Below are 23762 nucleotides of genomic sequence, written 5' to 3' on the forward strand. Positions count from 1 at the left end.
GTTTATGGTTGTGTGTCAGCTCCAGTTGAATCACACGATTCTGCTTTAAAAGTTGAAAGGCTCAGAGGAATGAATTTATTCGGCTATGACTGAGTCGTCTCCTCCTGCAGGAACAAGTTCTGTTGTCTTTATCCTGCAAGTTCTCTGAAGCTGAGGTTTGTTTCTCCTGCTTAGCTCCAACTGAGCGAGTGCTGTCCTGGACGGTGACGCGTTCCCCCAGTGAACGTTACAATAAAAAGAGTTGGTTTCCTTATCAAGAGGTGCTTTTACAAAAAAAAGAAAAAACATTGCAACTTTTGTGTGAGAAGTTGCCACAAAATCATAAAACGTTGCCACGAAACCCTGGAGGGACTGAGAAATATTATAATGTTCCATAACCAGTAAAGTGTCCCAGTTCAACCAGCAGTCAGATGAACTCATCTACAGAAGTGGTTCAGAGTTGGAAACATCCAGAAATCCAAGTTGATTTCCTGAAACTTTGTTTCCATGAACACTGGAATGTGGTGAACTTGCATCTTCCACTCTAAAAGTTTATTAGATCAAATTTTGATTTCCAGAAAAGAACAAAAATGAAGTTTGTGTCCACAAAATAAAGGATGAAATGTTCCTTTTCATCTTTAATCTCTGGTCAACATGTTACAATAAATTTGTTGATGTCAAAGTGAAGGAACGTTGTGAACCCTTGTTCATGAGAGAGGGACAGGTGTTCTTTTAAAGTGAAACAGAAGTGGCGGAAACTACACATTTACCCAAAGAGCCTCCTGTTCACGGCTTTGATCGTGAGGTTTCCGAGGCGTCAGTGAAGGCAGCAGCAGGAGGACGGCAGGACCGCGGCGGATAATCCGATCATTGGAGCCGTCCAGCGGCCGCGACGCGGATGTCCAGGCTTCGGTCTCTGAGGGGGGACCTCACCCTAAAGCCCTTCGAGCTCCGACAGACACAGTAAGTCCGGCTCCTGACCTCACGCACTCGCAAACGCACACACCAACTTTTGCTGTCGGTTTGGCGCTCAGCGGCAGTTGCCTGGCTCCGGTGGCGACCGCTGGTCGGTACCTGTGGTTGATGATGAAGTTTCCCGCTGCTTTGCTGAGGTCGCGTGAAGTTCCGGTTGACACCGGCGGGGGGGAGTGGCTGGGCGTCAATCAAGTCCACTTGTGAGTTTTATAAAGGAATTTTCCATCTGGGAGAGGGGATTCCAGGGTTTTACGATGTAAAAAAATAATTTTTAAGTAGAATTTTGAGTATTTAGGGTCAGAAGAGTCAAATAATCAGTCAGGAGTCAAGAGTCATTCATCATCCCGCATGAGTGTGAGCGTGTTGCTGAGTCTGAAGGGGTCCTGAGGTGAGACACCTGGTGCCGCCCCCTGAGATTACGTCACAGACCGACAGTGCCAGTGTGGGATGGAGACCTGTCAAGGACGGTCCAGATTAAACTGTTAGGGAGGGAACCACTGTAATCCTGCCCGATCCAGATCCTGTAATGGTGTGTGTGTGTGTGTGTGTGTGTGTGTGTGTGTGTGTGTGTGTGTGAATCACGTGAGCTTCCACGGAGACCTCCTGGTTCCTGTGGGGATGTTACATCCTCACATAATGAGACATTTGTTTCTGCTCGTCCAGTCAGCAGAGCATCTGAACCCAGAGCAGCCAGAGGCGGCGCTCTGGAGCGGAGGGGGGAGCTTGCAGGGTGAACCCTGCGCCCCCTCTATCCCACTGCAAGGTAAATTACTCCAGAAACTGATTTCTATGTGTCTGGCAGTGACGCACACATGCTACACGCCGTCCTCCTGCCCGGGGCCGGTCCGCCGGCGTCAACAGGCTGGAGCGCCCTGCCTGGTGGCGGCCCGCTGCTGGGTACTGTTACTCGCCTGGTGGCTTTTATCAGTACTTTTACTTGATGATCAACGTTTCTTCTACTTATAATCACATAAACTCACTGAAAGCAGTGGAGCTGTCACTCCTTGGTGTTACCCATCAGCCCCAGTTCGTCCGCTGGTCAACTGTGTATACGCTTCACGCTGTGGCGTGTAACCCAGAGGTCAAAGGTTGCACAGTTGAGGCAGAATCATCCTGGATCACCTCTGGACAGATGTGGAGACCGGCTTCCTGCTGTCCTTTTGTCTTTCGTGGTTTTTGAACCAAAGTCCACGGTCCCACATGGACGCTGCTCGCTGTGTTGTGTTGTTGGAGGCGTAGCGCCACCCAGTGCTCCAGAGACGGACCTGTGTCGGGTGGTGACTGGAGTCTGGCCCAGTTCTTGTTTACTGGGACAACTAGACTAGTTCCAGCTAGCAGCTGCAACAGCCACTGCATAGCAACCGCTATGCAGTGGCTGTTGCGAGCTAGCGTTAGCTTAGCAAAAAGCTCCGACTGATGTGCTTGATAATCTGCCACTCTGAGTCGGGGGTGGACTCCTGGCTGAACTCCTGGATGAACTCCAGGATGGGACGTTGTTGATCGGAGATGGGTGTGGTATTGATGGAGGGCAATCAGAGCCACCGCAGCTGTTAGCAGCCTGGAAGGGAGTTGCTACAGTTTAGCGTCTTTGTCACGCCACCGTACAAACACGTGACCCCTGACCTCTCAGCAATCCATCCAAACAGGAAACGCGTTCTTTCATTTGTCCATCGCTCAGGCTTTAATAGGAGCAAAGAAAGGGAGACGTCGGGAGACCAGTTGCCTGTGGAAGGGGGACCCCGCCCACTGACGGGTCAGTTGACCTGGACTGGTCCTGAAAGGCCCCTGAGTGCAGCTGCACTCGGAGGGCCGGCACTCCATAAAGCTTCACAGTGGTTATTAGGTTGTTGTCATTGATTGAGACCTTTGAATTTGCAGCATGTGTGCCGCCTGCAGCTTCAACACACACACACACACACACACACACACACACACACACACACACACACACACACCAGCAGCAGCAGCAGCAGCAGCGGGGCAGCTAGCTCAGAGCAGGAGTGTGATTACAGAGCTATTTACATTACAACATTGAGCTGCAGGGAAAGAGGGTGAGATGGACGGAGCAGGAGAGTGAGAGAAGATGGTTTCCAGATGTGAGGTAGAATTCAGGGCGCTGGAGAGTGGCGGCGGCGGCTCCTCCTCCTTCCCTGGATCAGTCTGTTTGTGTTGTAATGGGGAGAATGGGAGATGAAGAAACCACAGCGCGGGTGGAGAGTGGGGGGAACGTGAGCCCACAGAGGGAGACGAGGAAAAGGATGGAAAGAAGAGGAGGAGAGGGAAGGAAAGCAGGGCCTCTCTGGTGACCACAAGTCCAGAGATCTTGATGAGAGACACTGGAGGCTGCACACGCTCTGTCAGGAACAACCTCGCTAAAAGAAATGTTTGCTAGAACTCTTCTCCAACCACAGGGCTGAAAAAATGCAGATATTTGAGATTTTGCGTCAGCGGGTTCTGTCCTAAGCTCCGCCCTTCCGCCAAGTTGTTCTAAAATCAAGATATTTGTGTAACTTTGTAGACGGACCGCAAACTTGACCTCAGCCTCGCATCCTGGTTTCATCGGCTCTCCTCTGAGTCGGTCTCCAGTGTTGGTGACATTTTAGTAAATTCACTGATGGTTTTAAGGTCCTGAACGAGCCGAGGGACATCCCGGTACCTCGCCAGGCAACGGGACTGGTGACATTACATCATCGCCAGATCACGTGAGGAACCCTTTAGTCAAGCTACACGTTCTACGTTTGTGTCTGAACCAGACCAATCAGCATGCCCCTGAGGAGATGGGGCGTGGCTGAGGTGTACAGCAGGCAGGGTTCATTTCAAACACAGGCGGCGGCTCCTGAAGAGGTTAGCGCCGATGCTGCTGAAGTATCAGTTTCATCAGAACCGGTGAGCAAAGGAAACCGCCAAAGATGTCGTCACTCCTTTGTCAGCTCGTGTCTGGGTGAACAGACACGAGTGGGTCTGAAATCTGCTGCAACATCGCGTCAAGAGTCTGCTGTCGTGTCCCCAAAAGTAGTTTTAGATGTTTCAAGTGTGAGTATTGTTGTTCAATAGACCTGGAGTCAACTTAACCAGACCAGAGTTTGAGAGCTCGTTCCAGGACCGTGTGGGCGTGGTCATACTGCTTGATTGACATCTGCACAAATGAAACTTTTACCATTCTTCCAGATTCCTTTAGAGCTCCCAGAGTCCAGACTCTGTAACAGCAACGCCTGTTCTGCCGAGTACTTTCAACATTCCAGTCATAGTTTTGGTATTTATCTATGTAAATGTGGTCACATGACTAACCGATGCAGTGTAGAAACAGGAAACGGGCTCAGGTACCACCCTGGTCTGGCAAGATGGTGACAGCACGTAGGGGTAGAACCTGGCGTGTGGGAAGAGAGAAGAGTGTGACGGCTGCGTGTGTGTTCTCCGTGTCAGTCCAGACTCGGCTGTTACAGGAAATACCAACATCCACGCTGTCTTTTTTTCTTCGAAAGGAAAGCTGACCGACATTCCTCTTGGCTCTATAAACAGAAAGCCACATGATTGATAACTGCCTGTGCTCACACACACTCGTGCTCATTTACACATATTTAGGAGGATGTGTTATGACACGTGAGGGGTTGAGAAAGTCGTAGATCTCCGACTCGGAGACAGCGGAGGTGACGTGAGCGAGGGGCCGGCTGTTTCCCAGACAGAGGCTGTAAATCTTCAGGGGCAGATTTGGAAAACCTTACAAAAGACTTGAAGTTCATTTCTCTCAAAATGAAGACTCCCGTCACTCTCGTAGACCTTCCCCACTGCCATGGGACCGGTTTTGTCACAAACCTTTCTTTGACCCATTCCAAGAGCCTCATTGGCAATCAACTAGTCTGGAACGTCCAACTGGTGTTTGCAGCGCGGACCGTAAATACTCTCTCCTCTACTTTGTAATCAGCTCTGGACGTCTGTGGCTCTCTTCCTGTCCTCTGGTCCAGCACGCGTAAGGTCGCCCTCTCCTGGCAGCCTGATGTAGCCTCATTTATTTGCTCACACACTTGTGTTCATTTCCGTTTTTGAGGCAAATCCAGAGCTGGCGTCAAGTCCCACACTGCAACATCTGTTCAGCGTCAAGAAGCTCTGAGGAGCCGTGTTGGCGCTGACGGAACGTTGAGCAGCTGAAGACCTTCGTGAGACGATAGTCCTGGCGTGGAGCGATGGCCTCATGCCGGAAGTGTCATTGATTGTTCTAAAGGACCGGCTGTAGGATCAATGTCTCCGACGTGCTGACGAGAACTTGGATGTTGTCGTTGACCAAGAACGCATGTCTGCAGCACTCACGACGGCCGTGGCCATCGATCGACTTGCAGGAGAACCGGCTCCTTGTAGGGCGGCGCGTATCCGTTCTCTCTCCTGTGTTTACCGCTGCAACAGCTGATCCAGTGCTGAATCAAAGACAGTCAGCACGTGTTTTGATTAAAGATTAATTGCTTCAGTCTTTTTTTCAAGCAAAAATTTCAAGCATTTGCAGGTCAAAAATATGTCAGGATTTGTTGCTTTTTGTCCGTTCATGACAGAAAATGCAGTCCTAGGATTTCACTGCTGGATGGGCGGAGACAGGAATGGCGCTGTGTCACGTCGGCCTCAGTAAATGATCCTCAATGGCAGCCCTGCTGGCGTCCGTCACGTCAGTCTTGGTGCCTGTACACGCATGGCCAAACCCTCTCAACCACCCCGTGTTATCCTCTCTGCTCTCGACTCTCTCAGCCTGTCAGACAGCGTGAGTGAGTGACACCCTTCACGTTTCACTGCTGGTTCACTATTGCTCACTGGAACCCGCATCAGTTCATTGGCTGTCCGGCAGCCAAGCGTCAACTTGGTTTGACCCAGTTTTACGTGAGAAGAACCAGCCTGTAAAACATTTGTCTCGTTTTTCTTAGCTTTTTGTTGCCGAGAGACTTCAGAGGACTTCAGCAGGGTTGTCCTTAATCTCTCCACCGAGGCATCAGCCGACAAGATCATGGCACGTGAAATTAGTTTCTCTCTGAAATGAAAGAAGAAGTCATGCGCAGGGCCGTGTAGGTACGTGTGAGTGAGGGTGTTCAGCGCTGCCATTTTGAGCAGAGACGGAGAGAATCTGAGATCCAGGATCCTCACCCCTGGATTCCGTCCTGCCAAGCAGGTTGCCTGATCCTGAATATGAAGAGCCATCATTTACAACATAGATCTTCCACATCATGATCCGGAACTTCTCCAGGATCCTGATACCAGGCTGGTCCTTTAAATCCATGACATGAAAACGACCCTGAACTCGTCAGCGATATCAGCTGTTCACTGGTGTGGAATCTGACCAGGAGGAAACCTGGAATCAAAACGTTCACAACCCTTGGACATGGACTCAAGGAGTTTGATCCACGTCATGCTCAGAAACACCGAAGTCCTGTCAGTGGACTAGAACCACCCTCAGGATCCAGGAGCTACAGTTTGATCCAGACCACCTTCAGAGCTTAGTTGCTTCCTCCATCTTATTTACCTTCTCACCAAATTTCATGGAAGTTCATTCATCAGTTCGGAAAACAGCAAGCAGACACAATCCAGAAGCCTCCTCCCCCAGATGAGCCTCACTCACACACACACACACTCACACTCACACACTCACTCACTCACTCACTCACACTCACACTCACACACTCACTCACTCACTCACACTCACTCACTCACTCACTCACACACAGTCACACACACACACACTCACTCACACTCACATACACATGCTCACACACAGTCACACACTCACAAACACACTCATTCACACAGTCACACACACACACACATTCACTCACACACACTCACATACACACGCTCACACACAATCACACACTCACATACACACTCATTCACACAGTCACACACATTCACACAGTCACACACTCACATACACACGCTCACACACAGTCACACACTCACTCACACTCATACTCACTCACATGCGTGTGCTCCGTGCCTATGACAGCTTCGGTCGGTATGAACAGTGAGTACTGAATTATAAGGACACGTGATGGCTGAGCTTGTTGGGATCCAGTGTGTCAGCGGCCCGATGATTCATGGAACTCTGATTGTTGGGTCGTTTCTTCTGTGCTGTCAGGTGACAAAGCCTGATTCCACCAGCAAACCTTTCTACTTTCCACTCAACTGGCAGTGATGACGTGCTGAGTTAGCATCGGCAGTCATGCTAAGTCTGGTTGTGCTAATGATCCCTTATTGATCCCTTATGTAAGATTGTCTCCTTCCCTTGATCGCGTTCATGTGTGTCTGAGAGGATTTAGTGACAGGGAGTCTCAGGATCAACCCTCATGTCACCTCGCAGCCCCCCCCCCCCCCCACACACACACACACACACACACACACACCAGCATTTAAGCTCCCTACTTACTGTGATTAGCTGCAACAGGCTGTTTCTCTAGCCAACTAATTCAGATCAATGAGTAACACGAGGGCGTGTGTGTGTGTGTGTGTGTGTGTGTGTGTGTGTGTGTGTGTGTGTGTGCAGCAGTGACGTGGCCCCTCAGCCCAGCTGGACATTCCTATAAGTTCTGGTCCTGTGCAGCATCACCCCTCTGCGCTGGAGCTCAGTGTCAGTATTTACTGGAAGCAGTGACACATTCATGCACTGTGGTCTCACTGAAAGTCAAAGAACCATTTCCATAATGGGGAACCCATCAAGAGCCTAAGTGCTGCATATTGATTCTCTGGGAAATGCAAAACCCATCTGATGAAAGTAGAACATGAGGGGCCGTGGTGGGATCCCAGTCGATATACCCTCAGGGCCTTTCAACTCCATTTTACTTTCCATTGCCATTTTCACCAATTCTTTTTTCGTGATTCAGTTTTTGACACAATGGAAGCTCGTGTAATCATGGCGGGAAGAACTGGAGGTCAGTGGCTCATGTGGATGAGTGTAGCTGCTAAACGCTCTGATGACAGCCGCCACCGGCGTCATCTGACAGCGTTTCTGTCTTTTTTGTGGAGGGAGCCAATAACAACCTCACACACTAAACCCTCATTAGCATATTGTTCTTGGCTCTTGGGGCAGCGTAACGAGCTGCAGAGGCAACAGTGGTGTCCTCTCAGCTCCTGAAGTCGACAGGCTCGTTTGCGTCCAGCTGACAAATTAAAGTCTTCTGTTGGCTCTGGTGAGATCTCAGGCGACTCTGAAGTCTTTGTCTTGAGCTGTGTGTGTTCCGTGCTAGCAGGTAGCAGGTGACTCAAGTGGGAGGGAACTCTGGTGTGGCGGATCTCTGGACACATCACACATGTTCCAGGTTCAAAGAACCGGTCCCGGCCTCCCGGGGCCCCCTTCTACCTGATCCAGGAGGTTTTGATTACTGCAGCTATTATTCAAGTTATCAGCTGCATCGGCTCATTCAATCTGGCTTCCCCCAGATTTCCTGGTGTGCTTTTAAAATGCTATTTGTAGAACAGCTGGGCTGCTGATGTGACGCTATTATTCTCTGAGATGTGCAACCACACTGGCCAGGATGACAAATATCAACAGTTTATGTTGACGCTGGATGAAATTTCTGAGAACATCAACTCTTTCTGACTCAGGAAGTTGAGTGTGCGACTCGTGAACTTGGCGCTCCTCTCACCAGGTTGTGAATCCCACCTGAAGGACGCGTTCAGGTGGACTCTCCTCAGGAGCGCTGGTTCGCAACTCCTTCCATCTTCCTGTCCATGTGCGTGAATGTTGACATGCACTCAACTTCTCTTCATCAAGCAAACAGTCTGATAACAAGCGCTGGAAGTGGCTGGAAGGCCAGACTCATAGTCACTGTGGGCGGGGTCACCACTTCAGCCACTCCCCCACCTGGCTGGGAAGTATTGTGATGTGTGGTTGAACAGAAGTGTCAGTTTTGACTTCTTCATTCAAAGTTTCCGTCAGGACTGAAGACCCTGTTACAGATGTGAGACAGCAGCTCAGCTCTGACACGCGTGTCCGACTCCAGGCTCGTGGCTGCATTTGCTGCTTGGAGACGCATCAGCCATCACCTGACCAGAGCTTCACACCACGCTAGCAACAAGTTGATACCTGCAAAACCTCTTGGATCACTTCCTAGGAATCTGTTAGTTTGGTATCGTGGTGGTTTTAGAGTCGAGCCCCTCCCAAACTGTTGCTACACTACATAAAACTTCATATTTTATTCATCACTCCATGTCCAATCATTCACCAGGGAAATAAAAAGTTGCCGTTCTACAGAAGTTGAGACCAGAGGCAGCAGGCAGCAGTGAGAGGAGGATAAGGTCACGGGGGCAGGCGCTCGCTCACGCTGGCCTCCTCCCTCTTTATCTTCCTCCCTCCTCCGGCCCTCCCTCTGCAGCACTACCAGCCATGGTGACTCGGAGGAGAGCAGTGAGGCATGCAGCAGCCAGCCACTCACTCATCTAGTCCTTTGTTTTTGCTTTAACTGGCCACTTCGTTGTTGCGCCCACAAGGATTTCTACCATACTTTGATTCTGATTTTTGGAAGACACCAGGAATCCGACTCCTTTAAAGGGGTTTGGGCTGTTGTGCCTTAGTGATACTCTGGTTCTGGTTATAATCCTGCATTGGCTGCATATGAATACTGGCGGTTAAGTTTGGCTGGCTCTCCTGGTCCTGTTGCCAGACTTTGGGAAAGCGAGTTCTGTAGAAAAAACTTGACTTTAGCAGAGCTGAAAAGTGGGAGGAACCCGTGAGGATGCTTTGACTGGGAGCGATCTCTGCTCCGTTGCAAAGAGAGAAGCCATCAGTGCTCTGGAGTTCCAGAGGAGTCTGGGGAAGCTGCTGCTGGACGGACCAGAGGAGGAACTTCACTAACACGCTGTGGCGCTGGGTTCACGGCTGCAGCATGGCTGGGATGTACGGATGCTTCAAGGGCAAGACGTAAGTTTCCTTTGGAAAAAAGAAAAAGACAAGACGTGATTGTGATATTCTGCTCTGCTGAAACCAGCCGTAACTTGCTCAAGACGCGTTTACCTGTTGACTGACAACATGATGCTGCTCATCGCCGATGCGTCATCGGCCTCTGATTTCTGCAACTTTGCTTTTTTGGCTCTTCCAAGGTTGGCTTGTTGTTTTCAGCACATTCGCCGTGATACTCGACCAAGTAGCGAAGCGGCACCTGGCTCCTAGCGTGACTTAGTTCCAGTTCTCATGATTAACACACACCAGGACCTGACGAGCTGACTCAAAGGACCCGTGTGTCCCCAGTGACGCTGTCGTCTCTGCAGGCAGTTTAATCGAGCGATTGTGTCTGGCTGTCCATTGAGAGAGTCACAGCTGCTGGCTGGAGTCGCACTGACAGTCAGTGTGACTCACAGCTGATGGACTCGACTCTGCCAGCGAGTGAACACACAGGCAATCCCAGCACTGCCTTTGTTTGTGTGGATGAAGTTGCTCAGCGGTTGTTTGATGGTTGGCAGCTGTGGATATCTGGGTGTTTGCCTGCTGTACATTAGAGAGCACGTTTTTCTCTTCTTGCTGATGAAAGTCTTCATCCTCTGCTCTGGGGTAGTTATATATAGCTGGCTAGGCTTGGCAGTGGGATTGGACCACAGAGGCTGGTATAATGAGTAGCTGCAGCTCTCTGACTACAGGCATGTATCTTTGGCTGTGCCGGGTGGTGTATAGTGCACCCCCCCCCGGCCAGCTCAGTCTCATGACATGACAACAATGCAAGCTTTTAGGGTCCACTCGGCAGAGGCGACTGAGACAAACATTGTGTTTGTGAATGTCATGGGGGGGCAGCGAAGGAGCCACTAGAGTGTCATCCCTTTCTTCATTCACACGTTCACGCCGCTGAGTGAGAATGGCGGGTTATGACACGATCACGACATGTAGTGCATCGCAGTGCAACTCAGTGACAGTGTACTTCAGGATATCTGTGAAACTGAGCAAAAAACACACCTGTTAAAGGCATCGTTTCCCTGTAAAGTCCACACAAAGATGTTTCTGCCTCCTCCATGACTGCTTTGTGACTCCAGAGTGCAGGAAGAGCCAGCCACGCATATTCAGCTTCTTCTCATTTGTGCCCAATGTATTAATTATACACGCAATTATGCTCCAGATACCAACAATGTCAGACTCTGGGGTTCGGCCTTATTTCCAGTGACCGCAGTGACGGGTTCTCTCCGCGTTGGACTCATCAAAGGTGACACAAACATCTAGCGTGCTGTCTTCACAACTGTGCTACAGAGCTCAGTGGGAGCGTGTTCCTGAGTGTCCCCAGGGAGAACCCGCCCCTCCCGATGAGAGCTTCGCTGTTTGCTGTTTTTTATTGATTAACCTTGTATGAAGTCCTTGAACTTCCTCTCCCCGACTGACGGCCAGGAGAGGAGGCTTCCTGTGCCCTGCTCCTCCACCACACCTTCACTGGTGGGTCTGGCGTAGCTCCACGCGTCACAGCTCTGCATCAGTCCTCTCTCTGCTCACTCATCAGAGTCTGATGACAAGACCCATCACGTTCCGTTACAGGTTTGGTGCCAGTGGAGAACCGGCCGATTGGTGTTTTCTAGCAAATGCCAATGAGGAAGAGGGTGTGGTCAGACACATGCGCAGGAGCAACTTGCTACAGGTCCTCTTGTAGGAATCTGGCCTGCCCCCTTGTTCAGGGGAGCAGGTCCCGGTCCTGCCGCTGTGGTGTTGTCCAGCTCCCTTCATGTGACGGTCTCCTGGTCCTGGTGCTGGGACACTCAGCACACTTTCTTGTGACCATGGAGGAGGAGCTGGGCTACCTGTGCCTCCTGCACCGGCTGCCGGAGCCGCCTCACGCTATCAATCCTGACAAGCTCGCTCTCAAAACGCAAAGCTAGAGACGAGAGAGCTGGTCGGTGGCCAGCAGCAGGTGAGAAATGCTACGTGTCGACATTAGCAGCTTTGTCTCACTGCTCGTTAGGATGTAACTGGGCTGGAAAGCTCAGATGAAGTTCTGGTTCTAACATGGCCCTGAGTTTATCTCCAGCTCTGGTAACTGAGGATGATTTGCTAGCTTGCTAAGATGTGCAGCGTTATCATTTCAGGATTGCTGGATGGTTGCTGCCTCATTAGCAGCCTGCACTCCCACCTCTCTGTTCAGGAGCATGTTCATATTTTCAAACACACACACACACACACACGCACAAGAATAATTGTTTAATGTGTGAATACACAACAAGCAGCTGTAGGGAAACTCCTCACCTCACATCTGGGGGCCACAGCTGAATCTTTCCGAGAACAGGGAGGAAGCGGTTAAAGCCCCGCTCCAGCCCCCCTCTTCAGCTCTTTTAAAGCCTCTCAGTGGTCTTTACATCGTGATCGTGACATTTTTAGCCAAAATGACAAAACCTGTGTCATTCCCCAGGACTCCGCCCCTGCAGAGCGCCACTTGCTCATTAGTAATTGGCCTCTGACTTGTGGGCGGAGACAGCGCTCGTAAGAGACATGGTGGGGGGATACCCCACACACAGGTCTGGAGAAACGTCCTGTTCGAGAGAGAGAGTTCAAACTCACCGCGCTCGCCATCTGAAACATCCGTGCGGCGGCTGAGATGGGACCAGATGCGTTGGCGGGCTCCGTGGCAAGACCACCAGGGTGGACAGGACCCCTCGGTCTCGTTCTGTGATCGAGAAGAGGACGGGCGGTCTCTGGACACGTCCTTCCCGGCCGATAGAGGCGAACCCACAGTGGCGGAGGAACTGTCTGCCTGAAACCTCGGCTTTACTGGACAATCGGGGCCGGCGGCGGGGTCCCTAGGACCTGGTGGGCAGGCTGGGTTGAATTATTAGAACCTGAGCCCATTTGCTCCTGCTGCCGGTTGGTGAGCAGCCCTCAGGTTGACTGAACCGATGTGTGGTTCCTTTTTTTTGCTGTGACCAAGAAACCGAATTCTTGCTCTCTCACAGCAACGTTTAGTAAATTATGAAGTTCATCTCCTTATCTTTCCTCTTAGCATTGCAACCTGCTACAGCACATACGTGTTGAGAGTTGGAGCAGGCGGAGCGCGGCTGGAGCTCCAGGCCTGCCCAGTGGCTTTGTGACGTGTGAAAGCCCGTCTGCCTGAGCCTGCCTGTCAGGGTCTGCCATCGGTCGCAGCGGTTTGATTCAGACATACTGGGAAGTGCGATTTTGATCTTAGTCTTCTCCGGATGCTTCCTCTAGCATCAGAAAAATGGCATATGAACACGAGAACAACATGAAAAACAGTGGGTCTTTAACTTCCTTTTTATCCATCTTTGAATTTTGTTTTGATGTTGTTTGATTTAGCAGGAAGTCAAGCAGATTTGGTTTGAGCTCACCTGAACCTTCAGGCAGATTGGAGAACAATCGTGTGGTCCTCACACGTTCCTGTCCAGGGGTCATTATGTAACCTGGGTAGGTTGGGTTTGTTTAGCAGGAATGGTGATGCAGCTGTAAATGAATGCAGCCTGAGCAGTGACTGATGAGTGTTTGGTCAGTTCCTGTCTCAAGTCCTTGTAAGGCTTGTTGCTAAGAGCGCAGCCACATCTCAAACAGGACAGGAGCGAGGAGAGAATGTGGGACGAGAGAACCCCAAACAATGGTGTCGCTGAGGTGCTGCCCCTCTGAGGTATTTGGCCAGTAATTGCAGTTTGAACAATAGTTTAATATAAGAGACTGCAAACAACAAAGAAGTCCTGTCAGTGAGGTTTTTTAATGATGAGATTTATTTTATTTCCAAAATGTGCGTTATAACAATGCATGGACACGTACATGTAGGAGTGTTGGCCTGAGCTGGGGGAGACATGAACGAATAAATCAAATTGATGAAATAAGAACTGATGAGACAACTCGACAAAATCAAAAACCCACGACCACAAACAAACAGAAAAAAGACAACAACAGCATCGAGTCCCATCTTGTACGCTTTTGCGCACTCAGTATTGTTTCTGAGTCCTTGTTGACTGAGCCTGAAGTCTCCTACTCCAGCAGGCCTTTGCCCTCTGGATGGTTTCACACAGACCTTTGGGCAAGTCACCCATCAGAGGCCGCCATGCGCCAAAGAAAATGTTGTCATTTCCCTTTAACTTAGCTCTTAGGCTCTCCATAGGGAAAACGCTACACGTGTCCTTGTACCGCTGAGTACTATATAATAATTCTATACGTTTGTTCAGTAGCCTGCGTCTCTGACCTTCCATGACCTCGTTGTAGGCCGCAGCCCCAGTAGAAACTGGCCCGCATTTTTACATGACCCGCGTTTAAATATTGCACCGGTCTCCGTCGGTGTGAACGACCAGGATTTTGCCAGTGAGGTTTATCTTGCAGAGATGTTGATGAGCAGCAAGCCTCCATGGCTGGGGTGCTCTCAGGCCGCCCGCCGCCAGTTCAGCCTGGCTTGGAGCGCTAAACCAGGTAACTTGTCTTTGACATGAATACCACGAGAGCCTTGTGGTGTTGTCAGGCGTTGGTGGGTACGGAGACGGTCCCACCGTCAGTGGCCCGTTGTGGGGTTGGAGGGCGACTTCGCCAGGATGCTCGGAGGTTCATCCTTCATCCGCTCCGCTCCGCACGGTAATGAATCTCAAGTGGAACATCATATGCTAACCGTTAGCCATGACAACCTAAACACGATGCGGTATAGAATGGATGACTTCCCCCTTGGTCGCTGACTGTGCTGGGGTGGAGTGGCTGAGAGGGTGCTGTCGTCCCAGTGTTCCCAGTCAGATATGTGAGGTTTTCATGAGACAAGAACAGACAAAGGGAGAAGAGCAGTGGTGCGAGTGGAGGTACAAGGAGGAAGACGGGCGGACTGGGAAAAGAAACGTTGAGCTTTGTTATCTGACTTCATTCCTCATGGAGTTCAGATTTCCTTTTATGGACGCGGCTGAAAAAGAGCTTGTCAAGTTGACGGGAAGACGAGTAGGAAATGAAGAGCTTGTCAGCATCCGACTTACAGGGAGAGAGTACAGTTTTTCATGGAGGGAGGTTTTTACATTTCCTGTTAATGTTTGAGTGGATAACAGCAGAACCCACAATGACAGGAGGCAACTGGGCCTGGGGGGTTAGCCTAGCTTAGCATAAACCTGAGGACGTTGCTAAGTGCTAGCTCAGCTGTTTACATCCAGGTGTTGCGTAAAATTAACCAACGAAATATCAAGTTTACCTCAGGAACAACTGGAAGGAATTTCATTACATCTGTCCATGAGGGCCACAGACACTGGAGGTCAAAGGTCACTGTCACCTCCAGCAGCTGTGGCCATAAATAAAGAATCCCCATCCATCCAAGTGTGACCCCTACACACTCCGACATAGAGGTTCAAGACAAACAGTTGTGTTCTTACATTTGTTACCTGAGACGCACAAAGTGATGTGAAGGCACACAGGTGACTCTGAAGACCCAGGTACCCTCTCGGGTCCACGCTGGAACCTGTTCTGAGTGTGTCAGGATCCAGACGGGGGGCTTTAGGCCCTGGCCTGATTTCAGCTTCATCCTGAATAAACCTGATGAGGTTACAGAGCAGCCACACGCACCTGAACCAGAGGCTCTGACCTGGAGGACGTCCACCATGCTCTCTCTCTGTCTCTCTCTCTCTGTCTCTCTCTCTCTCTGTGCCCCCCCCCCCCCCCTCTGGAAATTGAAGGCCTGCGGCTGCTCATGCACCCGCCAGCATCACATTACCAAACTCGGTTCATCCGACTTCCTGTGTCCAGCCTATTATGTGAGGTGGCGGTTTACTGTTGTGTGTCCGCCAGTGAAGGAACGTAACCCCAGCGTTCTCCCAGCGTTCTCCCAGCATTCTCCCAGCATTCTCCCAGCGTTCTCCTAGGCTAACGACGGTGCGCTGCTACATCCCGTAACGTCACTCAGTAATTCAGGGCTGTGTGTTAGAGAACAGATGATCATTCATCAACTAGTCTGGCTCATTATGAACTTGCAGCTCTCACATGACTCGGGGGGGGGGTGTCAGTGGCGCTGGTTTTGCTCTGGGACTTTGCTGTGGTGATGAGTTCAGAAATATTTCATGATCTTTGGAAGCAGTTACAGTTTTAGTCCAAATAGCAAAAGAACAGAAATGGTGTTGTAGGCAGAGCTGCACTGGGCAGTCGCACATGGAGAGGCGGAGCTTGACGGCAAAAGTGATGACATCACTAGTTTGAACACAATCAGGGTCCAGTCACAAATCAGGAGTTCTGAATTCTAAAATGAGGGTTTTGTGCTTTCTTTTTGGGCTGAAAACAAAATCAGAAACTGTGTGTTTGAGAAGGAGATGTTAATGACGCCTGTTCAAGGTTCTGCGGCGGCCGAGTAGCGTGGAGGGGGGCACACCCTCTACGGGGTTCCGGACCTATTGGGGTATTAGGGGCAATAAAATGGAAACTGTTTGGCAAATGATTTAGCACAGAAACAGAAGGCTAGCCGGCAAACACACTGGTGGACGGATGTGTCGCGGCCGGTTCTGACCATCACCAGCAAAATCTGTTGTTACAGATCATTAAAGACGCACAAGCTCACTGAGAAACGTGTCATCACACGATGGACCTCAAAATGTCCCTCAGAAAAGACCAAGTGAGAGGTTGTAGACTCGTCCTCAAACACGTGTGGTGATTGAGCCAAGCCGAACTGTCAATCAGCCAGGACCCTCCATGCAGCACCTCAGTACGGCACCAGGGAACCGGGACCGGCACTAGTGGACCGGCACTGGTGGACTGGCACCAGGGGACCGGCACCAGGGGACCAGCACCGGTGAACCGGCACTGGTGGACCGGCACCACTCTCTCAATCACTGAGTCAGTTGGCTCTTGAGAGAGTTTCACAGAGGGTTCCTCTCACAGTCCTGTTGAAGCCTCTGTGTTTACTGTACGTCTGTTTTCCTCTCTGTCTGTCTTTCTCTGTCTGTCTCTCTCTCTCTGTCTCTCTCTCTCTCTGTCTCTCTCTCTCTGTCTCTCTCTGTTTCTCTCTCTCTGTTTCTCTCTGTCTCTCTCTCTCTCTCTCTCTCACTGCTGTTCATCAGTGTGTCTAACGGACTCTTCTTTCTCTTCATTTGACTCTTTCCCACAACCCCTCCTCTGACCCCGTCCTCCCTCTGTGACTCGTCCGTGGCCCTCCTCTTCCTCACCCATGTTCTCTCACTCCCCCTCTGCTCTCCTGCCCATCCTCTCCTCTTCATCTGTTTTTAACACCCCGTCCATCCTCACCCGTCCTTCTCATAGATGAAGCGGAGGATGTCACCATGGGGAGCCGGTTTTGGAAGTGGGCGAAGGTCAGTCATGTTGAACCAGGACCTTGAGTCTTGACCACCAGAGCCTCTCAGCTTAGCTGCACTTCCTGTGGAATGACGAGACCTTGCAGGAATAGTTGGAATCTGTGGGAACGCGCTCACTTCCATCCTGAGACTTCATGAAAATGGTGTCTCTCAGTTAGCTCAGTGAAGCTATGCTGCTGCTTCCTATTCTGTTATGAAATCCGCTCACTTTCCATCATACTGAGCTTTTAAAAGTGAAGTAGCTGTGAACAGGAACAGGTCAGCTCGGGTCCTGAGCATGGAGGAGACATCTTCTCAAAAAATCTTCAGGTTAAAACTGACTTAATTGCAGGGAAATGTGGTTCAGTAGCAGCAAAAACCTCATATTTCATTCACTCAGTTGTTTTATCAACTCCTAGACTGCTCCAGAGACGCTCTGAAACGTAGCAACCCCTGACTCTTGCTGCAGTGACAGTGAAAGAAGGAGCTACAGAGTTTTAGCGGCTCTCACCTGCACACAAGGGACATCCTCAAAGATCAGCCCAACTCACCTCTCCAATCAAGGATGAACATCAGTCGTTTGCTCTGACACACGTGAGCGGGGACGTGGTAGCACCCCCTCCCTTTGCTTCCAGTCCTCATGCTAGCTAAGCTCGGATAGCCACTCCTCAGGAAGAAAGCGCATGATGTTCTAATGACTTGAACTCAGTCGCTGGGAACGGATCCGTGAATGTCCACGTCCCTGGAAACTTGAGCTGTCAGCAGCAGGAGTTCCCATCTCCAACACTTCCTCCATCGGGCATCATTTCCCCGAAGCTCCTCAGTAGTTTGGTGTCGTGTGATATCTGTGGACCCACACACACACATGCACACACACGCACGTGCACATGCACAGACACGCACACTCAAAAACACATGCACACACAAAAACACGCACACACAAAAACACATGCACACACACACAAAAACACGCACACACGCACATGCATGCACACACACATGCATGCACATGCACACACGCACAGGCACGCACACTCAAAAACATGCACACATACACAAGCACATGCACATAAAACACATGCACGCATACATGCTCATGCATGCACGCACAGGCACACATGCGCATGCATGCACACACAGACACACACACACATGCACGCACACATGCGCATGCATGCACACACAGACACACACACACATGCACGCACACATGCGCATGCATGCACACACAGGCACACACACATTAGATGCCAGCCCCATTCTCAGCATCAGTGCTTGACTCTTATGGGCGGCGTAGCTCAGGGGTAGAGTGGCCATCTAGCAACCAAAGGGTCCAAGTGTCCTGAGCAAGATACTGAACCCATAATTGCTCCTGATGAGTAGGTTGGCGCCTTGCATGGCAGCCTCCACCATCAGTGTGTGAGTGTGTCTGTGAACGGGTGAATGAGACGACACTGTAGAGAGCTTGGAGTGCCGCTAAGGTAGAAAAGCGCTCTATAAAACTGAGTCCATTTACTGTTTAATCGTCATTGTGCAGTGTTGTTGTTTCCCCCTGGAACCTCCAGTTTCCTGAGGTCACACTGAGCACTGAAGCTGTCTTATCTGTGGTTGGTTGTCCCTCTGTTTCCTAGAGCTGTTATTGAGTGTGTGTGTGTGTGTGTGTGCGTGTGCGTGTTTATGGAAGATGAAATATGCTCATTCAGCTGCTTTTCTGTCCTGAGGCTGCTGATGAGTGGGACGAGGTCAGGTGGTGGCTGAAGCTACTGACGGTGGTACTGTGATGCTAACCGTCGGCCAGCACATACTCACTCACTCTGGAATGTTCCGTCTGTGTCTTTAACACAATCTGGGTGTAAACAGATGACTAGAACTTGCCAGCCACTTCCTTAACGGGACGACAAGAGCTTCTCCAACAATGGCAGACTGGTGCCCACTTGTAACCCTTCTGGCAGGGAACAACCTGAGGCGTTAACAGGCTTTCATTTAACATGACCTAAACATGACCATAACCTGAAATCAGGCCTGTGGTTCAGTCTGAGTTCAGATGTTAATTGACATGAAATACGCCAGGAGATACCACACCTACCGATGGTGCAGCGTTTGCCTTGGAGGTGAGGAGAACGCCGTCAGGCTGAAAACAGAAACGAGTTGCAGAGGTGCTCACGTCGTGCGTTCCACTTGTAGTTTGTTCACAGCTTTACTTTAGCCTTGTACTTCTGACACCTTCTGACAGTTCATGACCTTGGGTTACAAAACCTGTAAGTCTCACAGACCTTTAAAAAAATCAAAATGGATTTATGAGCAAACATTTCCGAACAAATCCAGGCCTGCTGCTCAAGGTAGGCTTGCAAAGACCCAGGCGCCTGCCTCTCCTTCGCATTAACTTTTGTTTACTATTTTTAGCAATTCAAAATGCAATGTACCAAGAGAACCAAGAGCAAACAGCGGCAGCCACATTGAGGTGGATGAACCTGAACCTGCCCTGAGATCAGAGGGGCAGCTCACTGAGCGCCATGAGCAACGCTTCCGTTTTCTGAGGGCTGGACTGGACGTCCTGTGCACAGCCCAGATTTCAGAGAGGAGGGACTCATCTTCATCTTGGTGATTTATGACCCAGCTGAACTGCTTCCTGTTGGGCTCAGTCGTGTGACAGAGAGGGACGGTTCCCCTGGTGGCGTGGGATGTGCTCCACGCCGTTGTGTGGATTAAGACAGAGCTGACTCGTCTGTGAGCGGCTGACAGCTGGATGTTTGGACCGGACAGAGGGGCCTCACTCTTCTCTGTCATTCTTCAAATAAACTTTGTCTGTTTCCATACAGAACTTTTGCCCTCCACCCAAACGGAGCCTCCTCAGCTCCCAGCTGGAGCACGCAGGCGGTGAGGAGAGCGATGAGAGGACCTGGAGGACGAAGGCGAGAGCGTCTCAGTCAGTCAGGCTTCAGCGCCGCCGTTGCTGCCCTGCTGTGTCATTGGGCTGCGATGACCAGAAGATTTTCTTTTATTAAATTCTCTTTTCAGTGTGAACAATTCCAAGAAAACTGAATGGGCGAGAATTTAGGGTTTACTACATGTTCACACGTTTCAGTTTTTTTCATGAGAAATTTTATTTTAGCGCGTGGCTGCTCGGCACAAACAGCGCGGCCTCTGGGGGATCTGTGGTGCCATGTGTGCACCGTATGTTCTGTGCCTGTTCAGCTTCATTTTGGTATGTAGGGGCGTGTAATCAGAGCTCAAACCAGGCCGCCAAGAGGCCATCATTAGACACCTGAGTGTTCACAGGTGAGTCCCAGGTGTGACATCACTCTAACCAATCAGAGAGTGTCGTTCCCTCTAAAGTCCAGGTTGATCCAGGACCTGCAGGGTTGCTGTTCCAGTGGTGCTCACATTTCACCTCAGGAGAAAGGAGTGCTCCTCACCTGGAGAACCGGACCTCCTCCTGCTCCAGGTGAAGGAGGAGGTGTAGCGGGCACCACGGTGCACCCGACCAGCCTCAGTAACATACTAGAGCACCTGGTGCAGGTGGAGCAGGTTCATTAGCTCACTAAAGGGTGACAACGGTGGCATGGTGTGGAGACGTCAGATGCACAGTGATTAAAATGGGACCTTCTAAATGGAACCTGGCTGCTGTCTAGTGAGGACGAGATGCTCATCACTGTTTGTCTCCTGCAGCAGCGACAGCGCCGCCATGGCATCAGGACCTCCAGATGTGATGGCCAATCAGGAGCCTGCTGAGGTGGCGGAGGAATGCTCAGGTAACACCAGTTTTAATGAGTCATTTTCCTTTTTCTTGTTTGTTTTAGCATTTCACAGATATACTTAGTCAACGTTATAGATCATTTGGTACAACGGGTGTAAACTTTAAGTCTGATTTCAAATTTTGCCAAAAATGGAGCATCTATTTCGGTTTTAGATAAATTGCTGTGTGTAAGCTGGTGAACAGAGAAACTGAATTCAAGTTCATGTTCTTCTGTCAGTGGAGCTACAAGAGGATTCCTAAAATCTTCCTTTACAAAAACCAGGCAGACTTTAAACAAAAGGCAGGAGAATCAACTGAAGAGGCACCTCGCCAGAGTAGCGCTGCTGCTAGCTCAGCTCCGTCCCAGGAAATCAGCAGCTTCTTTACTTCCTGACAGACTGCAGATCCGTCTCTGAGTGGTCAAACATGTCAGCCCGCTGCTACATGAAGGTGCCCCCCCCATGTCCTCTCATGTTGGATTGATGGGGCGCTAGAGGGCTCCACTACCGCCTCGCAAGGCACCAAGTGGCATCAGTAGGGTGGGCTGGTGCTAACTGGTTAGCGTGCTAATTTCAGGAGATACATGTGTATTAGCAGGAGATGAAATATATTTACGTTCAAAGCCTGGACCAGGCGCGTGTGGCAACACTGGCGGTCTCCCTTGTGATCAGCTCGCAGCACCAATGGAGCCGTTTCTACAACGATACAGTCCCTTGAGATCCCCGGAGGGCCACAGGGCTGCGAGACGACAAGAGAGACTTCTGATCGTCGCTGTGCGTCTCACGAATGTGGTCAGCTGGCTGCTCCAGTTGATCGCGGTGATTATTGAGCTGATTTGGTGCTGTGATGTCACAGCGCTCCTATAAACAGACTGACAAGGTCAGAATAGGTCGAGCAGAAGTAGCAGCAAAGCACCCACACACAAGCTGATACGATTGGATCAAGGAAGCGGTGCGTGTGTGTGCGTGTGTGTGTGTGTGTGTGTGTGTGTGTGTGGTTAGAGCTACAGAGTAAATAGTCACTGTCAGATTTACTGCTAAAGCACAAGAGTACCAGTGCGAGTGGGAGCAGTTCTTTGTGCCTGGGTCTCACACAGACCAGTACTGGTGTGTTTGGACTCCGAACGTGGAGCTGAACACCAGGCGGACTCCTGATCCTCTAGTCTGCTGCCACCATGGTGGCAAACACACAGATTATCACGGCTGCTGCTGCGTGAGCTGTAATTGGATTGGCAGCGTGAGAGGGATTGGACAGAGTTTGGGCCGAAGCATCAAATATAAAATGAAGAACCCTCCGTCCGTCCATCCCCTGACTCCTCCCATCCCCCCACTGGGTGCATGAATCCCTATGAAACATCTCGTGACCTCAGAGGGGGATTCTCTGAGGTCACGAGATGTTTCATAGGGATTCACAGAGAGGGACATGTCTGTGTTGAAGCTCTTCCCTCCTGACAGGACGCCACCAGCTCTCATAACCTTTAATATTTGAGTCAGAAGTCCGACATCTCGACTCAAGCAGCAGGCCTGAGTGATAACTCCTCCCTTGGTCCTCACCCTTTGCCCCCCACCCCTCCTCCCTGTTAGACTCAAGCTCCTCACATACCTGAGACCTCCAGCTTCACTCCATCCTCACCAATGTTGAGGCAGAGCTCAGCTCCCATCACGCCGCTCATGATGGCGGTTAAAAGAAGGTTTGTAGTGCGGAGGGGATCTCTGCCGTGACAGCACACACTGACCTTCCATTGTAGCGCCTTCTCAGCCATTACAGTGTGTAGACCTTTGAGGCGATTGTGTATTGTTCCTGAAATAGCTCTGTAAATGTCGTGTCAGCTGGTGTTTCCCCCCGATTCTTCACCTCGCCAGCGCAGAGCGGCCTCAGACGTCTCGTCAGAACCGCGCTGGAAGTGCTCAGGCAAATATAACTGGAATGTTGTTCACTTTGTGGTGTCACACAAAGAGCAGGAGGATTTAATTTATTGCCAGCATCTTAAAACAAGAAATGTCTTTGTGTGGCAGCTCCCCAGAACAGTCCAGCTGATACTAAATTTAATGCTGAAGCAGAAACGGCTGAACTCTCTGAAGCTCTGGAGGCCATTGGGTGTTTTTGCTGTGAAGGATCAAAGAAATTAAAGAGCTATCACGTGGAGGTTCATAAGGGTTTGTAAAGCATTTTCCAGATATTCAGTTTAAGTTTAAATCTTTATATTTGGGTGCCATAACATCAGAAAACGTTTCTTCTAATGTCAGATATTTACTTCAGACTGCATTGAGTCTGCGGTACTCTGTCAGGGACTAAAATGTGTACTTTCAGATGGCTAAACGGAAAGTATGTTGGACACTTTGACTGTGTGGACCTGGAAAATCATAATAAAAAGAATTTAAAAAAACAGTTACCATGTATGCAGGGAACAGACTCGTTCTTATCCCATCAAATGCTGGGTGAGGGAGTTCTTCAGCGCGTGACGGGTGACTGTGATCGCTCTCGGCCTGGGCAGCAGGTGAGGCCTCCAGACGGGTCGCTGAGATGAGCTCCAAACAGAGAGAATCTTTCTAGAGAGGGAAAGGAAAGTTCAAGGATTCCCTGCAGGGAGAAAGACAGAGTAACAGCCTGCAGAAGAGGAATGGGCCTTTTTCCCACCGACTCTCCTGTCGCATTTTTATGAATACTTTAAATAGCAACATGTCCGTTGCTTTGGCGGGCCGGAGAGACGGATTCACCTCAGCGCCAAATGTCTGAGTGACTGAACCACAATCAGGCTACAAAATATATTTGTTGGACAAACCTTTTGACAGCTGAATTTTCTGAAGAGGGTGGCCCAGTGGAGCAGTGGTCCTCACTGTGGCCCCCCATCAAGAAGGTTGTGGGTGGAGCCCCGGCTGGAGCACGGGGTCTT

The 23762-nt window shown here is 50.4% G+C and overlaps 1 protein-coding gene across 6 annotated transcripts in view; it reads left to right on the top strand.

The window, feature by feature from the left end:
- The first annotated feature begins 797 nt into the window (after nt 1–797).
- LOC147250690 (uncharacterized) overlaps nt 798–23762 on the top strand; it is a 45495-nt gene continuing 22530 nt past the window's right edge. The window contains exons 1-3 of one of the 6 annotated variants that reach the window (XM_086222856.1): nt 876–942; nt 17102–17151; nt 20803–20885. In XM_086222856.1, the coding sequence (XP_086078982.1) occupies nt 17102–17151; nt 20803–20885 (133 nt within the window). In that variant the 5' untranslated portion in view covers nt 876–942. Of the gene's footprint in view, nt 943–9292; nt 9842–17101; nt 17152–20802; nt 20886–23762 lie in introns of those variants that run through there. The other 5 variants (XM_086222854.1, XM_086222855.1, XM_086222858.1 and 2 more) reach the window with 5 other exon arrangements.

The sequence above is a fragment of the Aulostomus chinensis genome, chromosome 13 (assembly GCF_037954235.1).
Source record: "Aulostomus chinensis isolate RoL2024-O1b breed Wild chromosome 13, RoL_Achi_v1.0, whole genome shotgun sequence".
Lineage (NCBI taxonomy): Eukaryota > Metazoa > Chordata > Actinopteri > Syngnathiformes > Aulostomidae > Aulostomus > Aulostomus chinensis.